We start from the raw sequence: 27,517 nt of genomic DNA on the forward strand, positions 1-27,517 counted from the left end.
TATGTACATATTTTCACATGACCTTTTAAAAAGTATGCTATTGCTGAGATGGGCAGGTCCAAATGTGATTTTAAAAGAAAAGGAAAAAAAAACCTGACCCAATAAAGTACTTCTATGGGCACTAGAGTAATAATAGTCCAATGCATGTGGCTTTCTTTAAAGTTCCAAGAATAGAACATAGTATAAAGTAGACTCTCAATAAATGTTGACATAAGACCCTCAGATAAAGCTGAACCTTAGAATATTTCTATAGCATGGTAGTAAGACTGTGTAATTAGCAAAAGAGAGAATGTTCTTTTTATTTTACTGTGTAGAGTTAAAGCATCCTATGGTGTGCTTCCCACCAGAGGAGTTCAGCATCTCAATAACCCTTGATGAAACAATGGCTCTTATCAATTTCTTCATCTGAGCGCACAGCTTTCGGGAATCCACACAGGTGAAGGAGAGAAGATACCAGTTGCCTAGCCAGTCACATCCGCCAAATCAAGGTTAACAATCCATGGATGTGCATCATACTAAAGAGGCAATGTAGTGTCAGGCAAAACTGAATCCCAGTCTCAGTTCTAGTAATTAATTAACCTAGTTAGAAAAAATCAAGGCAGCAATATGTTGTAAATGAAATAATACTATTTTTAAGTCATCAGAGTGCCAGATACATGAGCTCAATAATATTTGGAATTATTGCTGTTGAATGTAGATAACATCTGCGATATTTTGGAGACTTGGTTTTTGAGCTATCAGCAGGAAGGAAATGTAGGAAAATCATATGATGGGGTGAAAAACAGGCTACATGAGACTTGAAGTATCATCTAGACAGGATCTTTAGATAGAATCGTCATCTCAAAAAGGGGGTAAGATGTTACACAGAGGAGAACAATTGAGAAGTTCTAGATGGTGAAAAATGATGTTACACAGGATGGCTTATAAGCTGGAGTCACACTGGTCTACATAAGCCAGATCAGCAGGAACTAAGTAAGGCTTGTATGACATTCTGACCCTTCAACCCTAAGTGTTTGAAGAAATTCAAGAGATTGTGTTCAATGAGCAGCCAGTACAACTCAATTTCTTTTTTGAGAAAAGTCTTAATGTTAACATGGTAAGAAAGAAAAACACTTGCCCATGTCTTATAGGTAATGGGAAATATGATGGGACAAGTATGGGGGTTCTTCTCAGCAAGAAGCCCTTCCTTTAAATCATTCCTTCTTCCATTCTTCCCCTCCCCTCCCTTCCTTTCATCTTCCCTTCCTCTCCTTCCTTCTATTTTCTCTTTTCTTTCCTACCTCATTTTATAAGGGTCTAACATGGAGTGATTTCTTCGTTGTTATTTGCCACTGGATTCTGGATAAGCCAGGTGCTGAAAAATGTTGTTCAGGTTTTAGTTTGGCTGGATTAGACCTGATATATTTTTCATTCTCCCTTTCCACATCTCCTAATGTAAAAAAAAAAAAAATGCAGCATTCAGATGAAAAAATATATGGGTCATCAAGACAAGTTCTCCCATTGGAGAACAGGAAACTGGACCTGTGATGACTGTGAATGAACTCTCTGAGAACCGAATGAAACTCACAGAAATAGAAACCAGATGTAAGCAATCATGAATCCAGGGCACTAATCTGCCTCCCGTTTATTTTTAGCAGAAATATTATTGAAGTCTTTTCAGTATATAATTAATTTTCAAGAATTGCCATTAACCTCATAGTATGAGATGGGACAAGAAAAATTTTGCATGTAAGGTTTGAGTGGAAAATAATGATTTTTAAGTAGTTTGCTATGTGTTTGGTGGGGTAGGGTACGGTTTTTAGTTTTCCCAGTTTGACCTAGGAGTAATGACTCTCCCAGCCAAACATAATCCATCTTTAGATAATAGTGGCTGTTTATATATTTAGGATGTGTCAACCTCCTCAAGGCTGGGAAGTATCAAGGCCTAATATAATATTTGGCTTTCATGTTCTGGGTGTGCAACAAGAGGACCAACAGTCTTGTTAGCTAAAAGCAACCCAAAGTATTAGAGTTTGGACATGAACTTGGCCTGCCCATGCCAGAGGGAATACAAGTACCTTCTTTCAGGCTCCGAATGAAATCATTAATTATGTCAGCAGTTCCAGCGATAGACCTGGAGACACTTTGCACTACTTAGCAAACAAGCTACCTTCTCAACTGTTTAGAAGTCTGGGGAAGATCTTAAAAATCTGTGCTCACTGTACTTACACAGCCCTTTCCCTACAAACCCTCAAACTTTCCTTGATCCTGTGTCTCTTTGGTTTTACCACACCGGGGTTGGAATGAGATGAGGGAAATAATGTGGTTGTGATGGCCAGACTGTGTATTATAGATCTGAAAGTACACCCTGGTGCACCTCGACAATGAAACTCTTTTTAAGACGTGGGTTTTTTGGAACCATATCAACCACACTGGAGTTCCTGCTCCATTTAAGGCCATCATAGGTCTTTTAAAGAGTAATTTAACTGTTATAGACATGTACATTTTTGCCTATTAAGAACAGCTTTACAAAGAATGTGACCTGTGTTTACAGGACAAAAAACCTTTTTTTATCCTTTCCACAAAAAGCGGCTTCCTTTTTTTAACTATTAAAAGCACCTTGGCAATTCTCTGTGTAATTAACAGCTTAGCAGGATGGAAAGTAAAAGAGCAAAGTGCAACAGAATTGTGCTAAGGTCAGTTGAAATTTTTTTAAGCATAAGTACTCCCACATAATACTTGATCTCAATATATCATGATGCAGCAAGAGGCCACGTTCATTCCCCCTGCCCCCTTATTTACCAGTCCCTGGGAAGAGAAGCACAAATGAAGTGAGGAGAGAAATAACTTCAGGAAAGCTTATAATACCATGCATTCAGCACGTGGAGATGTTTTTGAGGCTGAAAGGGACCCAGGATGCCCCCCAAATCTACCACAGCTTTTTTTTTTTTAATATGCTTTAGCAAAGTTTTCCAGCAACAGATCAAAAAGCTTTGTATATGGATTTTGGAAAAGACGTCTAAAATAATTAAAAATATGCTTTCATCTCTCAAAAGTGAGGAGAACTGCAATTCAATTGGATTCCACAGATCTCTTCGGAGGACCTACTCTGGCTCACAGCAGTGTTGGTCACATGGGGAAAGTGATCAGAACACAAACAAGAGACTCATGAGGTGCTTATTTGTTTGTTTGGGTTTTAGCTCATGATCAGTTCTACCAGTTGAATGCTTTCCTTTTAAAAGCAAGGGGGAAAAAGGTCTAGCAACTTCAACAGAGCTACTGGTAGAATGCTTTCTCCCTAACAAATGTGATGAATTTAATGGATCAAACAATGAGATCTTTAAAATCTAATAAGAAGCTGTTGGAGAAAACTTTCCTTTAAAAAACAATAAGGAAACTGAAGAAAATTAGATTGAACTTTAAAGGGAAAACCTCAATCATTATCACTATGGCGAACAGGAAAATGTGAAGCCACAGAGAGGGTAAAAACAAAACAAAAAAGCACCCTAAGTTGTACAAGCAGATAAAGTATAAGAGAATGAAATCTATTTATATTACTACATATTTTTTTCTTTCATAGAAAGGAGGTCTAAGAGATGCACAGAAGGCCAGCTACCAAAGAGTCACAGAACAAAACTAAACTTCCACATTTCAAAATAATAATACAATATTATGATGATGGTTTATTTCTTACTTTTCAAAAACTGGGTACACATTCAAATCTTATTTCCTTAATTTTTGTAAATAGAAGGAAAGTAAAATACATTATATCAATTTTATTGACTTGGGAAAACATTTAGAAGAATTTATAGAAATATTTCATTTTCCCCACTGACAATTTTTATACTTAGATCCAGAAGCTGAGAGAGGAAAAAAAGCTATTAAAAATTATTGAATCATAATACTTCCTATTGAATATCAAATATTCTAAAAGTTATTTATAAGTATGCCCACACACACCCCTTTGTTAATTTGCCACACCACAATTAGAAGGAAGGGTAAAAGCAGCAATCTGATATCTTGTACATAAATAAATAAAAGATTCTCTTATGTACTGGATGTTAATTAAATATATTCCCATAAATAAAGGCATGTAATACAAATGAGTTATAAATGTTTATAATATTTTGCAGTCTTTTGTAGTATTTGAGGTAATTCGTTATTCAGTTGAAAATGAGATCTCTATCCGAGTTAAGTAAGGAGAAAATTGCCAGGATAAATTAAGAGACAAAAAAGTAAAATGTGGAGATAATTTAAAAGGCAAAGCATGCTTTGCCTTAAACATGTATAGAAGCTTACCTTTGTAAATGTTTTTTCATAAGAATATGTCTCAAGAACTGGGCAAAACTGTACCTACAAGGAAACTCCCACAGAGTTTGCTTTCTCCTTTGCTAGGAGTGGCGATCAGACACACTGCTCAGGACAATGGTGATTAATGAATAAGTCGCCCCACTGAACAATATACTACAAAGGGCTTCACCACCCCTAGAGAAGAAACTGTCCAGTTTTCCTGAGATACCGGACAATCTCCTGGCAGCAGTTTCCCCACTCAATAAAAGCAGGTGTTGGGGACATCCCACATGGTGCAAATGCTGGTGGATGCTTTTAACTAACGGAAGCCTAACAAGATCATCAACTTGCTTCTCTCTCTTTAGAGAACAGAACCTTAGCAAAGGAAAAGGAGAGAGGCTACTAAAATGGATGGACGTTTCTTAACGCATGTGAAACGTTGCCTGAGTGGGGAAAGACACGTTCAGGAAGGAACTAAAAGGAAACCCACAATTTGGAATCGGGAGGTTTTTCCGTCTATCTCTGGAATTCGGCCTCTGTGCAAGAGCGCGTCCTGGAGTTGTGCAAACAGACACGTCCAGCCTCGTGTCGGGCGCACACCGGCTGGATCGCTGGCAGGCTGGGGCTCTGGGGCGTTGCAGCCCCTGGGGTAGGGGGTCTGTGCCTCGCCAGGACAGCCCGAGCACGCACATCAACGAGCCTTAACCACCATGGACAGCTCACTGGCTTCCCCCAGTCAGCTCCGCGCAATTTACAAACTCCATAGGAGCCACCAGCTGGGTTGATTTTTATGCCCTGGAGAGATGCCATGTGTTCCACGGCCCACGGTCTACACCCCCAACCCCCACCCCACGATCGCCAATTGTAACCACTGAGCAGTTATATATAGACAGAGCGGACTTCGGGGATTAATAATCTTCTCCTTGCCCTCAATTCCGTCCTTTAAGGTGCCACCGGATTCCAAGAATCAGACAGAGGGAGTTGGCAGACAGAACTTCGTTCCACGTCCCTTCATATCCTCTCCTCTCCCGCGCCGCACCTCACCCGGCCTTGGCTTTGCAGATCGTGTTAAGTGAAATAAAACAGACGGGTCCCGGGGCTTCGGCAGCGCCGAGCTTTACAGGCGCAGGAGAGGCGCGCTGGGAGAGAGCGAGTCGGGGCTCCCGGAGGAAGGGAGTCACCCCTCCACACCCCGACGAGACCCCGGACAGGGCCAAGCCGGGGAGGGGGTACGTCTGCCTCACCCTTCTCTCCCCGCGCCCCCACGGGGAAGTCAGCGTCACCGTCTGCCTAGGGCTTATCTCATGTTTGAGTCATAAATTGACCTGGAGGGAGAGGGGAGGGGAGGGAGAGCCCTGCTCAGAGGAAGTTCGCGCGCTCCCTCCGGCCCTGTCCTTGGGTCTCGGGGTTCCCGAAGCTTTCCCTCACCCACAGCCAGATGCGGGGCTCTACCGGGAGAAGGGGAGCGCGCAGGACCGGGGACTCCAAGTATACTCGGGTTAGAAACCAAGCACCCAAGCCGACGGGACAGGGCGGGGCAGAACGCAAAGGCCTCAATAATACCGCTCCTGGCAAGGATTCTGTGCGGCAGTCCGGAGTCCAGACTCTTAGGGACTGAAGCCCAAGGAGAACCTAGGGGAAGCAGTAGCAGGGCTCCGAGACCCCTGAAGTTCCCATGGAGCCTCTGATCCCCAGGAGCCAAGCCTGCCCCGTCCCTGCGGATCAGCTTCCTAATGGGCGACCCAAGTCTATCGCAGGCGGTAGGGATGAGGACGCTGGGTGGGAGGAGGGGAGGGGAGGCTGAAAAAGATCATCCCCTTGCCCTAAGGCCTCTCCCAAGACCCTGGACCCCTGCCCTAAGAGACTCAGGCCTCCCTTACTGCAGTGGGAGCGCAAACACCAGGACAGGAGACTCCAGAGAAGGAGCGCATGACTCAACGTTTGCTCTCCTGAAGCTTTATTTCTGACAAAAATTACAGAAAAGTTAGGCAGAGTCCAAAGACACCGTAATGACCAGCTCAAAGCCAAACAGACAGGACATCCAGTGTGGGTGTCTGGATAGGTATCCTTCCTGCCGGAGAGTTTAGACATCTCAGTCCGGGTGCTGCCCTGGGAAGGGACTTCGAGCTGGCCAGTGTGATACGGGCAGAGAATGGTGTTAGGGAGGTAAAATGCTTGCGGGGGCAGCACCCTTTAGGCAGCCCCGGCTCAAAATTCAAGAAACGACCATTTGGTTCACGCGGGGAACTGGGCTGCCGCCAGGAGGGCCCTGTGACACCACCGGAGATTGGCTTCAGGTTGAGAGGTTGTCGCCTGAGCCAGGTGGGGCTTGGAACTCTCTCTGTGGTCTCGCACAAGTCCAGAGCTGCCTACTTTCAGGAGCCAAAAACTTGGCCAGCCAAGGGCAGGCATCTGGCTGGCTGGCACCAGTCCAGGAAATCAGGACTGGGACACTGCATATTCATATTCTCTCTCTCTCTCTCTCTCACACACACACACACACACACACACACACACACACACACACACATCTGAAGAAGACTCTTCAGATATGTTTCAATTGTCAGGGGTTTGCGAGGTGCTGAAGTGCTTGACCTTGAAGAACCAGTCCTCAGGGACCCCCATTTCCTAAAGACCTTCTCATCTCACATTGGTTTGGGTTCCTCCCAGGAAACTGCCTCCTCGCTGGGCCCCCTGCCCCAGTTTGGGGGAAGAATAACATTGCCCAGGAAGTAGGGAAGGGTGAGGAAGGGTGTGAGGCCCACTTTTCCCATGGGAGGATCCCATCAGCCTGATGCATATCTATACACTCCTCCCTGAGGCAGTTCCTCCAGAGGTTAGCAGCCCGCCCTGTTCCTGGAGAAGTCTTATCCTCACCTAACTACAAAAAGATTTAATAAAGAAACACACCCTTTCCTATTGTTACTTGGGGTTTGAAGGCATTACATCTTTTTTTCTTTTTTGCTACCTTGAGGTCAGCTGGCAACAGCCTCCTCTCAAGTCTCGGTCCAGGCAAGCGATGAGAGCCACATTCTAATGGAATCCAATGAGAACATTACTTGAGCTGATTATGCAACTTCTCTTTGTAAACATTGAAAAAAGTTTGGATAAGAGATGGGATGAGTTTAGTTGCTTGGTTTCAGGGGATTTTGGAGATAGAGCTTGGAGCTACAGATTGGTAAATGTTAAATCTGGATGCTTACTGGTAATAAGAGAATTCCCAAGCCTGGGTGCACTGTTTAAAGTGCTATAGATTCATATTCGTTTATAATGTATTATCTGTTTGCTGTTTGGGTTAAGGAGGAAAGAAGAAAGAAGGATGAAGAAGCTAAGCATAAATGCTAGTTTACTTTTTTCTAAGCTATGACAGGAAAAATCCCTGGAGATATACATTAACTGGGTATTCAACTGAATTTAAGAGTAACACATTTAACATTTTTTCAACCTCTTTTAAAATTGGATATACTGTAATAAACTGCCACTGGGGATGGGAAGATGGAAGCCTGGTGCTCATGGGCTAGGCATTTGTGTAGGTGTAGATCTTATAATGCTAAACATGGAAATACTTCAGACCAGAGGCAGGCCTTCCCATTTGCTAAGGTGCATTTATATGACAGCAAGGCCTAAGCAAACATTTAGCTTCTATTGGCACTTGTTCTATTTCTAAGCCTTAGAAAAAAGGTGTGTGTGTGGTCGGGGGGTGGTGGGGGGTGGTAGGGGGTGCTCCTGCTGTGTCTCATTTGCAGTCATGCATCCTCTGCATTATTATGATGGAGATTACTCAGTTATGTTAGGAACTAGATTATGATGTCAGAAAATATCCTTTCCAAAACAGGCAAAAAGTCAGGGTCCTGGGTATATATTGAGGAGAATTTCTACTGAAAGTAAGAAACAGGGCAGCTTGGAAGAGGTACCTGCTTTCTAATAATTGCCTTTAGTGGGAACAGAAGTCTCCTTACAAGAAGCTTTTAATTCATTTTAAGACTTAATTTTATGTTTTTTGAAGAACAACAAAAAATATTTCTGGAAAAGACTGCTGAGAAGATTTCCCTCTTTCAGCCAGAAGAGCAGAGAGAAGATTGTAAATCAAGGAAAAGGTGAAGTAATAAATTAGGAGGGAACTTTGGTATTCCAAGTATATAAAGACTATTTATTTTTCCTGTGTCTATATTTTCTCTTTTTGTGGAGGAGAGGAAATTCTAAAAATATTTGATAGAAGTTTTGCCATTAACACCAGAAAAGTGTGTGAGGAAAAAGAAAGGAGGGAAGGAGTGGGAGGTTAATTTTGTTTAATTAGTAGAAAAAGCAACATAAATCAAAGCAGTCTATTGATGCCAGTCTTTAATTTATAATGTTCTGAAAGTAAAGTGAATTTATTTACAACATAAGTGATTTGATAATTTCAATCTGATTTTTGTTTTAACCTTCTATTGGGAGAAGGGTTGACTTTTTAAAGCCTGGATAGTTTGAAACTTGGCTAGTTACCTTGGACTTTTTATTGTGGAAGCAAATATTATCATTTCAATGTTAAACAACTTGCAAGTATTAAATGGCTCAATTGTGATTTACTTCTTTTTTTTTTTTTTTAACAGATTTCCCCCTTCAGATCTAACGATTACATTAGGGCTCCTGCATCTTTTTGGAAGGATTCATTTTATAAATCAGAAAGTGTTCGAGGTTCAAAGGTTGACATTTCTGAGTGCTGATACTTTGCCCTTTCATACTATCCAAACAAGTCTAACATTTAGAAATCCTTACATATTCAAGGGAAGTTGTGGAAATTCCCAGAGAGAGAGTGTGTGTGTGCGTGTGTGTGTTTTGTTTTTGTTTTGCTTTTTTTCTGTTAGTGAGAAGAAGCCGAGTTTTTTAAGGTACGGGGTTGACAGTAATCAACTGAGGAAGGCAGGAGCTTCTAAGAAAAGATGCCCCCCACCCAACCTAAGGAGCAAACTTTAACTGCTAGCTAGCTGCAGTGAACCAGTGGGAAGCCCCGATGAGCGAGGGTCTCGGTGAGAGGGTGCTATTTCTCCCACCCTGGGTAAAATATGTGGAGCATCATCCGGAAAGCCAGGCTTGATAAAGGCTACACTCCTTGAATCATCTCAAGAATCTAAATCACACTAGCCTTCTAGAAACTAATGAACCCTACCAGCAGGATTGCCTAGAAGACAAATATCCCTTGAATAGTTCCCAGTTACTCGCGCTCTTTTCAAAAAGTTAGAGGAGCCCTGGGGCGCGTATCCACTCCCGCTGCAATCCTTTCCTAGATGATACTACCCAGTAATTCCGAGCAGTCTTTCTTCCCCGCCCATTAACTTTGGAAAGAACCTCGGCTTTCCCGTGGCTTCTCCCAGGCAGAGCAGCACACAACCATAGTTCCGCTGCGTCTGTCCGCTGGCTGCAGCGACTCGGATACAATCTTCCTAGAATCTGTAACCTGGGACTTTTGAGGGGGAGGGGACAACCAGGTAGGGTATCAGAGAAAGGATGGGTTAGACTCCCGACCATGGGTGAAAAGGGCCGTGTGCGTGCCCCAGGAGTGTCGGTCCCCCTCTGCAATTCAAAAGGGGGATCTCTCCTGTGCGCGGGTTTTTTGGGACCGGCTCCAGATGTCTCCCAGCTGTTCTGAAACAGCAAAAAGTGCAATTTAGATATGAAGTCTGGAACTGTTTTTGCTCTTCTAAGCAAAAGATCTCCCTCTCTCTAGCCGATGCTCCCCACTCAGTTCATCCCGGGAATGGGCCAGGGAGGAAGGTTCTCATGCATCGCCCGGAGCTGCCAGGCGAGCTTCGGGCTCCTTAAATTCACAGGCCAACAGCCCGCGTCCTCTCCGCGCAGGCTCCCGGGCGCCCGCGGTCCCCGGCCCAGCTCCTTGGCCTCCTCCTCGTCGGTCCGCCCCTGGTGGTCTTGGCGCCCGCTCTTCCAGCCCGGCGCACCGGGGACCGCCGGCTGCCCGGGGCCGTCCGCACGCCCTCGGGGATCTCGGCTCCCGGATCCGCCGCGCGGGCAGGAGCCGGCCGGGCCTGGAGAGAGCAAGCGGATGCGCCCGCGCCCACGCCCCCGGCCCGGGGATGGCGCGACAGGGCCCGGGCTCCGTGGTGGGGCTCGGCAGAGCTCCTGACAGCTCCGGGGTCGGCAGCGCGGGAGGGGGGAGCTCCGCCACTCGCTGCTCATTCCCGGCTCGGGGCTCCCCTCCACTAGCTCGGGCGGCGCGGGGCCCGTTCGGGCCGCCCGTCGCCGCCCCCACCCCCCGCGCGCCCGCCCGCCCGCGCCCTCGCTGGCCCCGCGCGCGTTCCTAGGGCGCCACCTCTTTGCGACTAGCTCACTTCTCCGGCAGGTTTGCCTCGGAGCGTGCGAACATTCCTCCGCTCGGTTTTCAACTCGCCTCCAACCTGCGCCGCCCGGCCAGCATGTCTCCCCGCCCGTGAAGCGGGGCTGCCGCCGCCCTGCCGCTCCGGCTGCCACTAACGACCCGCCCTCGCCACCACCTGGCCCTCCTGATCGACGACACGCGCACTTGAAACTTGTTCTCAGGGTGTGTGGAATCAACTTTCCGGAAGCAACCAGCCCACCAGAGGAGGTAGACAGACAGCTATGTATATATATGTGGGTTTCGCTACAAGTGGCTCTGGAACGAAAGGGCCTGGTTCGCAAAGAAGCTGACTTCAGAGGGGGAAACTTTCTTCTTTTAGGAGGCGGTTAGCCCTGTTCCACGAACCCAGGAGAACTGCTGGCCAGATTAATTAGACATTGTTATGGGAGACGTGTAAACACACTACTTATCATTGATGCATATATAAAACCATTTCATTTTCGCTATTATTTCAGAGGAAGCGCCTCTGATTTGTTTCTTTTTTCCCTTTTTGCTCTTTCGGGCTGTGTGGTTTGGAGAAAGCACAGTTGGAGTAGCCGGTTGCTAAATAAGTAAGTGCTGAGAGGCTCGTGAGAAATTTTTTTTCTTTTCAACTTGGGAGATGCCCTTGATGTTGAAGAGGCTTTTTGAGAGCGGGCTAAAAAGGGGGAGCGGAGTAGTGCGGGGAGATGGAGAGTCCAGACTGACACTCGGGTCCCATTCCCTTCTGTTGCAGGTCCTGAGCGCGAGCGGAGACGATGCAGCGGAGACTGGTTCAGCAGTGGAGCGTCGCGGTGTTCCTGCTGAGCTACGCGGTGCCCTCCTGCGGGCGCTCGGTGGAGGGGCTCAGCCGCCGCCTGTAAGTGCCCCATCCTCCCCAGGGCGCCGGGTTGGGGAGGCCAGGGGGAGGGGCTGCCAAGCTGGGATGCTGCCGAGGGCTCGCAGCGGTCACCGATGCTCCTCGCCCGGGTTAGGGAGAGTGACCACGCCAGATACCTGCCGGGGCCTGAGCCCGGGTCCTCAAACCTGGCGGGAGATCTGGTTGATCTTCAAGGGGAGGCAGGCAAGAGACAGATTTTATGTGTGTTTCCATAAGATGGAGCGTTTCACAGAATCTCTTCTAGGGAGAGATCCTCTGCCTCTAGTGGAAAAAAAAAAAAAAAAGGTGGGGGGTGGTGGTTACTGTCAGGACCCAGGAAGCTTCTGAAACTCGGAGGAAGCTGAGCGGTCCGGGGGACGTATGGCCTGCGCGCTTGTATACATACTGAATGTGGGTGGCGGTTTGCGTGTGAAAAAGCAAAAGCCGTACATCTAATTTTATTATGAATGACATAATTTTAAGCATATAAAACAGGACCACATTACATAATGAAAGCATATTATATAATGAAGTAGTAACAACTTTGCAGTGGCACGACTCCAATGTTAGTATTGATACAGTTCAGGAACGCTAGAGTGCTTGATTCCAAAATGAATTTTAGGTGTGGAAACTTTTTTTTTCTTGGAATTATTGCTAACAGTTCTTTAATCTGGAGTCAAATATTTGCATTGTAGACTGAAAACTTGTATTTTGGCATTCTCACTTGGTGATTCTTTTAATGATAACTTCAACTTTGAAATAATCATACATCCAAGCACACCAGAGAAATATCACTATGTCGTGTGACTGAAAACTTGGAAGAGTGATAGAGTAACATGAGCTTAATAATCTGTTGGACCTAGCCGTTCAGTAATGTGTATAACACCATGTTTGGATGATCTTTAAACTGCAGACTCAGTGTTCAGAATGGGAAAACTATAAAGTTCAAGAACTGAGATGAGTTTGACTCTGGAGAAGGAATTAAGGCAACTTTTTACACTAACAATAAAAATAGCAGTATCTAATATTTACAGTCAGGTTTATGATGCTTCCTTGTAAATTCCTGAGGGTGTACAAAAAGGCAACTGTTTTATACATGCTCGTGGTCTATTATTATTAGAGAAGAAAATCCTTAAATGAAATTACTTTAGACATGTCTGAACCTTGGCATCAAAATGAAAATCTATTATGAATCTCCTAAGGCAAATTGTGTAGAACATTATACCGAAGATAAAGCTGCATTGTATTCTTCAGATCAACGTTTTACCGATATTTCTGAAAATTGTCTTCAGACTTTTTGCTCATTTGGAAACTTGTGTTAAATTCAATAATTTAAAATTTATACATAAATAGAAATGAAGACTGAATTTTTAAAAGCACACTTAAATACTGTATTTATTTGGCTAAGAGATACTACCTTGGAACAGAGCCAATTTTTTCTTTAAAGTTGCTTAAGAAATACCTGTTTTCTCTTTTGAGAAACAGCAAATGAGTCATGATTACATACACAACTATGGCATAAAAATACTGCTAAGTTGTCCTAAAGGCTATTTTTAACTCTTTCTTTGTTGCACCTTACAAAACACACATCAGAAACCATTTAGCAGCCAGCAACTGTTATAGTTTTGTTTGTGGGTGAAATATAATATTGTAGTTAAACACTCACACTCAGCCGATGGTTATAAAACTACCACAAAACATTCTCTTAGTTAATGGGTAATAGATCATCACATTACAGGCATGGTTTTTCATGGAGGCTGAAATCATCAGTAGATGAAGATGTTTCATCAAATTATTATAGCCAAATGGAGTTTTTAAAAACAAGTCATTATTTTTGTCTTGCTGCCAAGTAACAGTAAATTTTGTGTGCTAGACAAAACATAAGTCTACCATTATGCTAAATCAAGCTAGTTTCTTGAAAGAAATTTTAAAATATAATCAAACCATATTACTCCCCACTTTTTACACCAAGTATTAGGGAACTGCTTTAGAAGTATAGATTTTTTTTTAACTAGATGCTAACTTTTAAGGGAGAGGAAATTACTATAACAATAAGACTTCCTAAACCATGCAAAGGAGGCAGTTACAAATTGTGAGTCTTTTTGATCTGTTAATCCCAAAGATTTTAATTAATGGAGCTAGAGCATGATCAAGTTGGATACTGGAAAGTGAGGCCTATGGATGTTCTTGTGCAGATGAACAAGGCTTTTGGCAGGTGGCTATCTCTATGTTTAAGTTAGAGAGGGAACTCCAGCAGATTCAGAAACCTAAAACATCACTGGCTGATTTGCTTGGGAGCCAGACTGGGTCTATTCCACTTAATGAAAAGCGTAACTTTCTACTGAGTCATTTGGGTTGGAAGGACCTTCTTGTGAGTCATCTTAACTCTAACACCCTAACCCTGTCTCTTGCGTGTACCACAGAACTTTTCTTCTCAAACACAGAGTCCGTCCTTAGAAGCCTAGCATCAGTACAAGCATACTGCTTCTTCCTGTGCTGGAAAGGGAATTTCCATCACTGTTTTTATGCCCTCTGTTCCTTGATAGTTCCTTAGAAATTTAAGCTTCTTCCCTAAAAACTCCCTTGGACTGATTTTTTTTTTTTTTTTAAAGGAGAAGAACTATGTTTTGGCTGAATTTGAGTTATCTGTGATAAGCATTTCCCCCAAATTTTGTAATTTTTTTTACAATAATCAAAGAAGAACACGATGCATAACATACCTATTTTTCCATTTTAGAGCTTAGGTATGTAAGTGTCATGTGAACCATAGTGCTATGTAATGTTTACAGACAAATTGAGTAAAAGACTATTATTGAGGCCATATTTACAACTTAAATATTTCAGAGTTATCTAAATTGAAAACGTCCTTAATTTGAATTTATTACTCACTACCTCTGTATACCTAGTTTATACTGATGCCATTATATTCCTGATCCTCTAATGCAACTGCCTAGTGAGAGATTCATTCTTCACAATACTTTAATTGCAGAAGTTTTTGAAATACTAAGTGTCTAACAGCATTTCCAATTTAGCATTTAAGAAAACTTGTGTTTTCCAAAATACTAACAGTTTCCCCCAAAAGGCAGATGAAAAGCTTTGTCCCTCATAAGCAATGTACTATTTTAAATTGAACAAAGCTGTGCCATATTGTAGGCTTTTTATAAAATAGAAGGATAGAATGATCACTGCATTTCCCAAGAGAACTATCCTGGGAAAATGCAGCCTGAGTTAGGAAGGCACTGTGACTCACAGTTGACAGGCTGGCCAAGATGACAAGCACATATGCCCATGAGAAGGGGCATGAGCAATGGTGGCTTAATTAGAATAGACCAACCATTAAAAGTTTTGGCCTCAAGTTAAGCTAAAATAGGCTACACTTTATCCATTTGGAGAGCAATACAGAAGAGGAGGGCTTCTGCCAGGAACAGAGAAAGAAATAAAAGCCCCCAATACTATAAATTATCAGTGGTTAAGAACTTCTTTTTAATGTGACATTTTGCTAAAAGATACTTATTAAACTGTAGTGCTTATGAAATATGCAATTATATCTGTCCTATTATTTTATAAATGTTATTAAAGGATATAAATACCTTGTACCAAAGCCTCAAACTTGTAGATTCTTAAAAGTTTCCAGAATACTAACTATTGCCACAGAGTAAGTGAATTTTAATCTAGTCACATGTGGCACCCTCTAAAAGAAAGAGAGACTCCTTCATGCCTCATTTAAACCAGGCTCCTGTTAAATTCCTTTCCATTAAGTCATGTCTTTTTTGAATGAGCTACATGGCTTCAAGTCAGTCCACACACTAAAATACTAGAAGGTAGCTGACATTCTAGCTAGAAGGGCCAGAGAAATGATGACTGTATTTTCATCTCTTACTCTTTTCTTTGACTCATTCATCCAGTGATAATCCAAACTCTTATAGTTCCTAATTTTGATGATGAAAATGAACTTTTGGGGCAATAGGCTTGATCTTCAAGGAAACTGATATATTTCTGTTCAATCTGCCCATTATTGTGGTGGCTTATTACTCTCTGCCCCATGCATATACCCTGTACTCTCCTTACTGTGTTCCCTCAACACAGGAACAGGCTGGGACTTCAGCTTCAGCTTCCGCTTAGGCAGGAGAAAGGGTTGAGGAAATTGAAAAGGCAGTCTTGGCTTTAGAATCAGAAGACCTAGTTTTTGGAGCCCTGGCTCTGCCAGTTCTCATTGTGTAGACTAGGGCAAGTGATTTAACCTCTCTGCACCTCACTTTCCCCATGAATACAATGGGGGCAGTAATAATGCTATTTATGATTGCCATATTTCTCTGAGGAGTTAAAGACATTGCACTAACAAAGGCAACAAAGGACCCAGACACCATTGTTTCAGGGAAGTAAGAGTATATGAGATGTAGCCCTGGAAAAACTTTGAGATGCTTTTGAGGATGGGCCAGTTTGGAGGACTATTCCAATGGTAGAAATTGGAGTTAATGCAGAGTTGAAGCAGGCATGATATGACTGATTAATAGATGCAGTCCTTAAATATGGTTAATAATATACACAAAATAATAAAAGAATACACAATGGACATTTAAGCAAGAGTTTGGATGTTATCTAAAAGGATTGATAGAGAATTAGTTTATTCTTTCTCACGATATTTTCATTAGAGTGTCATTTAAATAGAAAAAACCTTTATATTTTTTCCTAGAGAATTTTAAGACAAAGACAGCAAGTAGAAAAGTGAACTTCTCAACTAAGTAGTAAGGATCATACTCTCTGAAGTTCTAAATTAAAAAAAAAAAAAACCATGAAGCACAGAAGAAATAGAATGAGCTCATTTAAGCACACAAAGAAACCCATTTTAAGGAGACCACCCACTACTTTACAGAAAAATACACATACTCTCCCTCTCTTTCTCCCTCTCTCTCTTCTCTCTCTCTCTCTCTCTGACGATTGGCCTTCAAATATATGTTCTTGGTAGCCAGTAGTCTAAAATGTTAAAGTTCAGTCTGTGAGTCAGATGGTTTCCTAGACAGGCTTCACTGCTCACTTCTCCTTCAGCCTTTGTTTGTTTTTACTCTTATGCCTTGCTGTTCTTTGAGATTCAATATTATTATTTTCTTAATGGGGCGTGTGTGTGTGTGTGTGTGTGTGTGTGTGTGTGTGTGTGTGTGTGTGAGAGAGAGAGAGAGAGAGAGAGAGAATACTCAGGTAAAAGCAGCTGCCTTTTATTTCCCAGGCTGGGACTTCTAGATTTATTTTCTCAGCAGAACTCTGAAAAATGTGAAGAGATACTCCGTGGTTTCTGTCTATTTCTGATCATGACTGAATCATAGTGTTTTAAACCGGGAAGGAAGTATAGAAATCACTGTCTCTGACCCCTTCCTTTTAAACAGTTGAAGCCCATGAGGCCCAAGAATGTTCATGTTCCCACCAAGGTCACAACCTAGTGAGTGGTGGAACTGGGACCAGGAGCTGGAGCCTTCCAACTGCCAGCTCTTTCCTTCCCACTGGTTACCCTTCCCTGCGCAATGAGCTTGCTACCCATCTAGCTTGTGTCTCACGGTGGACCAACTAGAAAACTCAAGAGATTTACTCATGTCTTTGTTGTCTCTATCAACAACTAAAATTTAACTGTTTTCTTCCCCTCTAATATTTTCTTTCAAAGCAAAAGAGCTGTGTCTGAACATCAGCTTCTCCATGACAAGGGGAAGTCCATCCAAGATTTACGGCGACGATTCTTCCTTCACCATCTGATCGCAGAAATCCACACAGCTGAAATCAGAGCTACCTCGGAGGTGTCCCCTAACTCCAAGCCCTCTCCCAACACAAAGAACCACCCCGTCCGATTTGGGTCTGATGATGAGGGCAGATACCTAACTCAGGAAACCAACAAGGTGGAGACATACAAAGAGCAGCCGCTCAAGACACCCGGGAAGAAAAAGAAAGGCAAGCCCGGGAAACGCAAGGAGCAGGAAAAGAAAAAACGGCGAACTCGCTCTGCCTGGTTAGACTCTGGAGTGACTGGGAGTGGGCTAGAAGGGGACCACCTGTCTGACACCTCCACAACGTCGCTGGAGCTCGATTCACGGTAACAGGCTTCTCTGGCCCGTAGCCTCAGCGGGGTGCTCTCAGCTGGGTTTTGGAGCCTCCCTTCTGCCTTGGCTTGGACAAACCTAGAATTTTCTCCCTTTATGTATCTCTATCAATTGTGTAGCAGTTGACAGAGAATAAGTCAGAATATTGTCTGCCTTAAAGCAGTACCCCCCTACCACACACACCCCTATCCTCCAGCACCATAGAGAGGCTTTAGAGCCCATTCCTCTTTCTCCACTGTCACCCAACATCAATCCTTTACCACTCTACCAAATAATTTCATATTCAAGCTTCAGAAGCTAGTGACCATCTTCATAATTTGCTGGGGAAGTATGTTTCTTCCCCTTACTCTCACATCTGGGCAAACTTTCTTCAGTGTTTTTCATTTCTTACGTTCTTTCACTTCAAGGGAGAATATAGAAGCATTTGATATTATCTACAAACACTGCAGAAGAGCATCATGTCATAAACGATTCTGAGCCATTCACACTTTTTATTTAATTAAATGTATTTAATTAAATCTCAAATTTATTTTAATGTAAAGAACTTAAATTATGTTTTAAACACATGCTTTAAATTTGTTTAATTAAATTTAACTCTGGTTTCTACCAGCTCATACAAAATAAATGGTTTCTGAAAATGTTTAAGTATTAACTTACAAGGATCTAGGTTTTTCTCATGTATCTCTTTGTTCACTGGCAAGATAAAATAGTTTTTCTAGGGTAATGCCATAGGAAAAATAAAACTTCACATTTATGTGGCTTGTTTATCCTTAGCTCACAGATTTAGGTAACAATGACACTCCTAGACTTTGGGATCAAATAACTTAGGGCCAAGTCTTGGGTCTGAATTTATTTAAGTTCACAACCTAGGGCAAGTTACTCTGCCTTTCTAAGACTCACTTACATCTTCTATGAAATGAAGATAATAATTGTACCAACCTCATAGAGTTTGGTGTCAACTAAATGAGATTATATGTGGACTAAGTATCTGTCATATAGTAAACACTCAATAAATTGCAACATATTATTTTGGTGTTTTTGGAACTAGTTCTGATTGTACCATCTACATATCTATAATCTATAATCTATTTATATCCATCTATCTAGGGGGGTATGTTTCTATGAGGCAAAAAGTGGGGCAAATATTAATCCCATTTTATAAAATAGAAAGCCAAGGCATTCCACGGCTAAAAGACCTGAGTAGTCCTTGGAATTGAAATAGGTGGCCCCAGAGCTGGATTTATCTCCCTGTTTTCTGACACGTAGACCAGTGCTATGTTTGCCCTGCTTCTTTATCCATGCATTTCCATTGAAATGATTTTTTTTCTTTTCACTTTTCAGTACAGCACTTCTGTGGGGGTTGAAAAAAAAAAAAAGGCAAACAACAGAAGAACACATCATATGCAACTAGTGATCTCATTATTTAAAGAGTCCCCTGTTACTTCTTTAGTCATTTCCTTTGACTCTGCTACAGATAGGATTATAGGATAATGTTTCAAAGGGGACCTTGAACCTATTCACCATTATTTCTCTCTTTAAGCTGGCAAACCCGTCATTAAATAGCACATAAAATAGCAGTCATATGGGATAAGTAGTACAGCTTCAGTAATCAATGGGCAGTGGCACTAGAACAATCTTTAGCACAGTGAATGACCTATCCTGCAAACAACTAATGGATCTCTAAAGGGTGACAAAACCCTATAAATTCTGGCTTACTGCACATATTTAGTGTATTTTAAGATAGGATCCTAACTGTATATATTTATAACTAATGTAAGGACCCTACTTTATTGCCAAAACCTATTTTTATCCATTGCCTCATATATATAAACACGTCATATATATAAACATATATATATAAACATATATGTATATAGTAAACATTCAATAAGTTGCAACATATTATTTTGATGTTTTTAGACCTAGTTCTGATTGTACCATCTACCTATCAATCATCTATCTATTTATATCTGTCTATCTATCTAGGGGGATATGTTTCTATGAGGCAAAAAGTATATATATATATACTCATATATATATATGAGTTATAGAAACAGAGGTATAAGTAACTTTTAATGGATTTTATTTATTTCAAATTTGCAATGTTCTTTAAGTATCTGGAGAATTGATGAAAATTAACACTCGTCAATTCTTATGCCTGGAACTACCCCTAAGTTAAAGTAGGTCTAGTGAAAATTAGGCAGTGGCCTAATCAAATCCAGACCTAGGGCTGAAAGAAATAGGAGGTTTCTGCTTTTCCTTTCTCTTCCCTATTTGTGAGGGACATTCATGGAAAGAACTGTTTGGCAGCCAAATGTTGGCACTCTCCCAACACAATCCAACAGAGGTTCAGGGAAGAGTGAGGAAGTTTAGGAGTGTATTGATGAGAATGTATGGGGCCATGCAAGTTTTGTAATCCAGATTAAATCTTTTCAGAATACCTAAAGTTTTATAAGTGATAAGTCTTTTATTAATGTCCCCTCCTTAGTCTTTTTGCATTATTACATGGTGAACCAAGATGTCTGATGATATGGCAAGCATGAACTTGATTATAATACATACAATATTTTGAAAAACAATACAGTATTCTTTTTTTTTTTTTTTGAGACAGAGTCTTGCTCTGTTGCCCAGGCTGGAGTGAGATGGTGAAATCTCGGCTCACTGCAACCTACACCTCCTGGGTTCAAGAGATTCTCCTGCCTCAACTTCCTGAGTAGCTGGGATTGCAGGCACCCGCCACCATGCCTGGCTAATTTTTGTATTTTTAGTAGAGACGGGGTTTTTCCATGTTGGCTAGGCTGGTCTTGAACTCCTGACCTCAGGTGATCCACCTACCCCAATGTGCTGGGATTACAGGTGTGAGCCACCGCACCAGCCAATAATACAGCATTCTTTTAGAAAAAACTACTGAGGTAAAATTGTCTATTTTCCTCTCACATGAACCATTCAGTGAAAAATATATAGCTTTAAATTGGGGGAATTATATTTTAGAATTTTCAATGCTTCAAGTGTGATATCCAGATACAGTGGGACTCATTTGTTAGAAATCATATCATTTTTGCCTTGGAAAACACTGATTTAGAAAAATATCAAAAGTCCATAGTAAAAAGAGCTAGGACTGTAAAATGCTGTCATATGCACACACATATAGTAAACATACACATACGCTTTTAGATCATGTTAGGTGTTTTACTTGGCTATTCCAATACAGGCCTCTGTTAAAGGAGAAATCAAAAGAAAGGAGAATGAGCAAACATCTGTGCAGGGTGAGATACATAGAAGATTTTTCCTTGGTCCTTTAACTTATTTCTTTTTCTTTCTTTCTTTCTGAGGAAATAATTGTTAAAAATCCTCTTCCTTCCCTCTTTGTGTTATTCTTAAACTCAATTCACAAAATACCATTTAGTACAAACACATTTAAAAATCAGTAAAGAATGCAGATTATTGTGTTTTGAGGTCATCTTTTTGGCTTTATTCATATCATCTATCCACATCCATCCACCAATTAAAATTTTAATCTTAAACTCTTCTTTTCTTTGCAGTTGGGAGCGATTTTAACATTCCCACCAAAACCATTGGTGAAGAGATCAGTAACCTAAGACATTAAGACACTTTAAATGCTCAATTTGCTTTTTCTGTGAGCAGCATAGGAAACCCCAAAATTGTTAAGAATATGCTGCTTTGTAGGTGTTACACCCATATATGTCTGCCATGTAAAACTGTGCCACAACTCTAACTGTTAATTCAATGACATAGCCAATCAAATTCCATTCTATAGTTGTTTCCTTGGGAACGAATACATAGACCACACAAAGAGAAGAGAAAGGGAGACAGAAAAGCAAAGAAAACTCCACTAACCCATCTTAAAATACACTCATTACGGTATTTAGATAGATTAGAAAAGGTGTCAGTTCCAAGTAGTAACTTCAGAATAATAAAACAGACATGGTGATATGAAATACTGATATTTTATACTTTTAAATTAATTTATTCTTAATTATTCCCGCATTTACAGTAGACTTTCCCAATGCTAACAGAAAAATCCATTCAAAAACCAACAGAGTGAGAGACAAATGATTCTATTTTAGTTTTGGCTTTGAAAACTATTATAAAATCCAATAATAGTTTCATTCATTAGTGTTTAAAGACAGCTAAAGAAATGCCAAATATCATATCAACTAAGATGGATATCATTATACCATCAGCTCTATTTAACTACACATCCTTCCAATTGTTACCAAGGTCCACACTTCCACTATCCTCACCACAGCCCACTATGTTGGGAGAGATTGTCCAAATGAGCACCTGAACAAAATAAACAAGCTTTGGATTGCCTAATTCAGGTGTCACTGGGGAATAAACCTCCAAGTGAATTGTATTTGATGATGGATGGTCCAACGTAACCTCATTTCCAAGTTCTCAAATTTGTCCCTTCTCTTCCCAAACTTGCCAGCTGGCAGTCCTGGAAAATTTTTCCACAGTCTCCTTTTTTCTGACAGCATGATTGGAAACACAGGCCCTTTTCCTTTCCGCACATATGGGCTAAGTCGGTTTGAAGACCCTGCCTGTAACAGAGGTTATGGAGATCCGGGTGGATCCCACAGGTACCTCTTGTAGGAGATATTTACAAGAAGTTCCCTGAATCTCTTTCCACTGTGATTTTGTATTCCTTAGCTTATATCCTTTACATTCTATGTTTTCATTTGTAAAGAAAACTAACCTGATTTCTCCTTTTCTTTCTCTTCCTTCTTTTTGCAGGAGGCATTGAAATTTTCAGCAGAGACCTTCCAAGGACATATTGCAGGATTCTGTAATAGTGAACATATGGAAAGTATTAGAAATATTTATTGTCTGTAAATACTGTAAATGCATTGGAATAAAACTGTCTCCCCCATTGCTCTATGAAACTGCACATTGGTCATTGTGAATATTTTTTTTTTTTGCCAAGGCTAATCCAATTATTATTATCACATTTACCATAATTTATTTTGTCCGTTGATGTATTTATTTTGTAAATGTATCTTGGTGCTGCTGAATTTCTATATTTTTTGTAACATAATGCACTTTAGATATACATATCAAGTATGTTGATAAATGACACAATGAAGTGTCTCTATTTTGTGGTTGATTTTAATGAATGCCTAAATATAATTATCCAAACTGATTTTCCTCTGTGCATGTAAAAATAGCAGTATTTTAAATTTGTAAAGAATGTCTAATAAAATATAATCTAATTACATCATGATTCAGAGAGTGAATTCTATCCTTTAAGATTTTTAGTAGAAGGAACATGATATGTTTTTTAAAAAAGCGATTTGAATACAATCTTAAACATAATATGTTTATGTTGGTGCACATTCCAAAAATTCCACATTACCTTTCAGTTAAAAACAACTTAAAATGTATTTTGTCCAATATTTCAGTTCAAGTCAACAGCATGGCTGAACTATCTAGATGTCATTTTATAAAGTACATTCAATGTGAAGTTCAGACAGGAGTGGGCAGAAAAGCAGCAGAAAGAAATCAGGAGAAAGGATTAAAGACATTAAGTCCAGAGGGTTGGCCAGAGCTGGAAAAAAGGGAAAGAGGCCAGTCAGAGACTATAAGGCCATGGGTAATTTTAACCAATGTAAAGTGTAATTTAAGAGATTTTGCTCTTACTAGTAACAACCATATTAAGCATAAAAGAGCTGCTTGAGAATACTGCCTATTAAGGTTCCTAACAGAAAGGAGAAAGACTCAAGTTTGGGAAATAAGTAACTGCTCAAAAAGCTCTCAAAGGTGAGTGTTGCTTTCCTGTGGTATCACAGTTCCTGGAATTCTAGTTGCAAACAGCTTGGTTGTGATGCCATGTGGAATCTCTTTTGTATTTTTTTTTTTAACTTTTAAGTTCAAGTGTACATGCAAGGTTTGTTACAGAGGTAAACACATGTCATGGGGGTTTGTTGTGCCAATTATTTCATCACCCAGGTATTAAGCCTAGTATCCATTAGTTATTTTTCCTAATCCTCTCCCTCCTTCCACCCTCCACTATCCAATAGGCCTCAGTGTGTATTGTTCCCCTCTATGTGTCCATGTGTTCTCATCATTTAGCTCCCGCTTATAAGTGAAAACATGTGGTATTTGGTTTTCTGTTCCTGTGTTAGTTCCTAAGTATATGGCCTCCAGCTCCATCCATGTCCCCGCAAAGGACAGTATCTCATTCTTTTTTATGGTCACATAATATTCCATGGTGTATATGGACCACATTTTCTTTATCCAGTCTATCATTAATGGGCATTTAGGCTGATTCCATGTCTTTGCTATTGTCAATAGTGCTGCAATGAACATACGCGTGCATGTGTCTTTATAACAGAACAATGTGTATTCCTTCGGGTATATACACAGTAATGGGATTGCTGGTTCGAGTGGCATTTCAGTCTTTAGGTCTTTGAGGAACTGCCTAACTCTCTTCCACAGTGGCTAATCTAATTAACACCCCCACCAACAGTGTATAAATGTTCCTTTTTCTCCACAACGTCACCAGCATCTGTTATTTTCTGACTTTTGAATATCCTCCTAGTGGTTCCTACCATTATGTTCAGATGAAAACATGAACACATTTCCTTCTACAGATCTGTTTTCTTTTCCATCTGCAGCTTAGTGAAAAACAGAACAAAAAACCTATGAATCAAGCAAGCACATATTGAGCAAGTATTCTATTAGTGCCCATATCCTGTTAGATGTCTATTAGATGTTTCAGGTGTGCACAAGAAGTAAAATGCCTTTAAGAGCCTTTTACTCCAGTGGGTGGGTTATTCCATACATATACATGAAAGAACTAAACGCTGAAATGATCCAAAATCCTATAGATAGCTAGAAAAGGGGAAAAAACACATAAGGAGAGACTAGTATGAACTGAGTGTGAGTAGAATTATGTTTCTGGGAGGACTGTTCTAAGATTGAATTTATACTTTCACTTAGATTCCATAGTCTTCAAAATAGGACTTATTTGGCTATTTTTTTAAAATAAATTTTAAACCTACATTAGCAGGCAAATAAGGAAACTTGTGCTTAGCTTCACTTAAAAATTTGTTGGAAATGGTTTTACAACTAAGCAATCTTTAGAAGTTTAAAGCCAATGCAATAAGACTTAATAAAATGCAAGTAAAACTCCATGAAGCAGTTTTGAAACTCTACATCTTAAGTGGCATTGCACCAAATCCTTATAACTTGTTCAAATGAAAAATCAGTTTTTCTAACACTAGCTTGATAAATACTTAGTTATCAAGGCAAGAAAGCATGAGATTCACCTTTAAGTGTATACCATCTTTAAGTTTTGCTTCACAAGTAGCCTGTTCCTGAAAAGGAAACGAGGAAGAGGGAACTTGGAGATTTATAGTTATCAATTATTACCAAAGCATTATTAATGCCATTACTGCCCTTAGTCATACCCTGGGTCCTCTGGCAGTGATAAAGAGTAAAATCATAGAATAAGGGATGGAGTTGGGAGATGAAGGAGGCAAAAATATTTGGGTAAAAGAGTCATTTTATATGAAAGAAAAATTGAAATACGTAGTTTAAGTATTTTAAGGTAAATAAACTCCTAGCAAATTACACTCAGTGAATATAGCTTATCTTTGACTTAAGTACTGTTTATAAAACAGTAACAATTTACACAAAGGCAAGTTGGACTAAATATTCTGGCATTAAGAAAATAAAACTTAATCTGCTAACATACTGCTATCTTTCTCATATTCTATTCAGATAGAAATTTGGTATTTATGGGTATTATAGAGGTCACCTCCAAAAGATAGGCAGTGACACTTATGCGTGAAGGTCCTGTTCCTTTCCTCTGTATTTTCATAGCCATCATTGTAAAACAAGTGCATTTTACAGCATGTGCTTATAATACAACTAACATATTTAGAGCTACATAAGTTATGAACCAAAATCAGTGCTGACATTATTGGTCCTGAAAATATTTAAAGTCAATATTGACATCTCCCTTCCTTGTTACAAAAATTATTTTGGAATGCAGGCCGTGTCAGCCTGAAAAAGATGAAGAAACTGAAGGTTTTCTTGGGAGAAAGTATAACTATAACCATGATGGCTAAAAATTTATTTTAATTTTTCATCATCTATTCTTAGTACAAGGACAAAAGGAGTCAAATCAATCTTTTTAAAACTCCAAATGCTCTCTTTAATATACTATGTAATGAACCCAACAATAACAAGAAGGTATTACTTCAATTTTATTGTCTGATCAATTCATCAAATAAATACTGAAATATGGCTTAATAGATAATCTCCACATACTTAAAGAACTCAAGTTATGGCCTTTTGTAAGAAATTCTGGGATACTTACACCATCACTGGGTAGGATAATCTAGAATTTAATATTAGAGTATCTTACAGTTTAACTGCAATTTTCCCCGCTTTGGCCACAAAGCCCGTGGAAAACAGGACCAGTTGTAGATATAAACTATGTCCACAGAGTGTTCACCTTCTGTAAAGCACTCACTTTTGTGGAGAGTTTCAGGTAGGAAGTGTTCCTAGCAGAGCAGAGCCATCACTCTTTCCTCAAATAAAGAGTAAAAGACATTCGAAGCACAAATGTTTGCCAAATCCCTTCATGTCATAACCCAGAAGGTGCTAGGTACAAGACTATTATGAAAGTTTCTATATATACTTAGCAAAATGCTGCCATATGGTGAACTACTCCTAAAGACTCAATTGAACATTTTAGGGAAAGTATTAAACACCAGTAGCTACCAAGAGTACAAAGACTAAGAGTATTGCTTTAATTATACTATCATGTGTCATGAGGTTAACTCCTTAAAAGAAAGACTATTCCTTTCACGTTGTCAGTGTTGCTTCCCTAGTGATCTTGTGACCTTTTAAAGGCAGGAGACTTGTTTTATTCCATATATACCATCAACACTAATTAACAATATCAGTACGTAGCAGGTGCTCAATAAATATTTGTTGAACAAAATTTAAAAGTTCTTTCAGTTTCTGTATTAAACAACTGAAAAGCAGAGTTATACCCCAAAAATCTGCTGGAAATAGGAGATAGACCTGAGTTTTGAGCATTTCAGATTCCCACGGCACGCCCTTCTCTTATTCCCATAACAAGAAGCTTAGAGAACAACTGCTCTAAGTTATCCACTGTTCACCAGAGTGCCCTTTGTTTTTCAGCCTCTGGTTGAGCGGGAACTTTTCCAGCCCTGTAACTACAAGAAGCAAGGGTTTGTGTTGAGTATACAGCAACCTCCCAGAGGAAGGGAGGAGAATTTAAAATATCAGGTTTTCTTCGTATGAATACGCCGCACAGAAGTTACCCACAGGGCTCAGTTGTGCAAAAGAGGCACAGAAGATTAATGTACACAGTTCCCAACCCAACATCAGGATGAGAACATTCACATCTCTGTGTAAGTTCCTAATATGCTCATATTTACAAGTGCAAAGCATAAGGGGTACATTTTCAAATTGCATTTTAATTAAGCTCCAACACATCTTCCAAAGGGTTTCCTTACATTTTCCTCCAAACTCGAAGACATTTACAAATTGGAATAAATACAAAATGTGTCACCTCTAAAAAAATGGATTGTTTTAATGGTGACTACTCCCTGCCAAATCTACGTTGCTTTGGGGTCTGAAGAGTAAAACAGTCCATCCATCTTTCATTTGAGTAAAGTAATTGATGGTCACAGCTCACTGGGTTGTCATTAAAAAGCTGCTGGGAAGTAGCTCTGATGAGTTCTATGTTCTACAAAATAAATGCAAAACAATAACAAACCATGCCACATTAAATTTTGTAACCCTATATGCACATTACTCTTTCTTCCATTCATCAGGGATTTTAGTAGAACCTGGAGTCAATGTAGAATACTAAAGAATATATTAAAGAGATGTGTCATGGTTCTTCATAGGTGGAAGAAACCGAGAGCTGGCAGGTTTTCTTAGGGAGAA

The 27,517-nt window shown here is 40.4% G+C and overlaps 1 protein-coding gene across 3 annotated transcripts; it reads left to right on the forward strand.

Annotated features, from left to right (window-relative positions):
* The first annotated feature begins 8,155 nt into the window (after window positions 1-8,155).
* Window positions 8,156-22,808, forward strand: PTHLH (parathyroid hormone like hormone). Of its 3 annotated transcripts, XM_003265646.3 has the most exons (6): window positions 8,156-8,366; window positions 8,862-8,954; window positions 10,607-10,849; window positions 11,358-11,480; window positions 17,134-17,556; window positions 22,322-22,808. In XM_003265646.3, the coding sequence occupies exons 4-6, from the start codon at window positions 11,380-11,382 to the stop codon at window positions 22,329-22,331; spliced, it is 534 nt and encodes a 177-aa protein (XP_003265694.2). In that variant the 5' UTR covers window positions 8,156-8,366; window positions 8,862-8,954; window positions 10,607-10,849; window positions 11,358-11,379; the 3' UTR covers window positions 22,332-22,808. The 3 variants fall into 3 exon arrangements, with proteins under 3 accessions (XP_003265694.2, XP_003265693.1, XP_030660394.1); XM_003265645.3 differs by lacking the exons at window positions 8,156-8,366; window positions 8,862-8,954; window positions 10,607-10,849 and adding an exon at window positions 11,161-11,193; XM_030804534.1 differs by lacking the exons at window positions 8,156-8,366; window positions 8,862-8,954; window positions 10,607-10,849; window positions 22,322-22,808 and adding an exon at window positions 11,161-11,193 and having other exon boundaries at window positions 17,134-17,560.
* The last annotated feature ends 4,709 nt before the right edge of the window (window positions 22,809-27,517 follow it).

The sequence above is a fragment of the Nomascus leucogenys genome, chromosome 23, assembly GCF_006542625.1.
Source record: "Nomascus leucogenys isolate Asia chromosome 23, Asia_NLE_v1, whole genome shotgun sequence".
Classification (NCBI taxonomy): Eukaryota; Metazoa; Chordata; class Mammalia; order Primates; family Hylobatidae; genus Nomascus; species Nomascus leucogenys.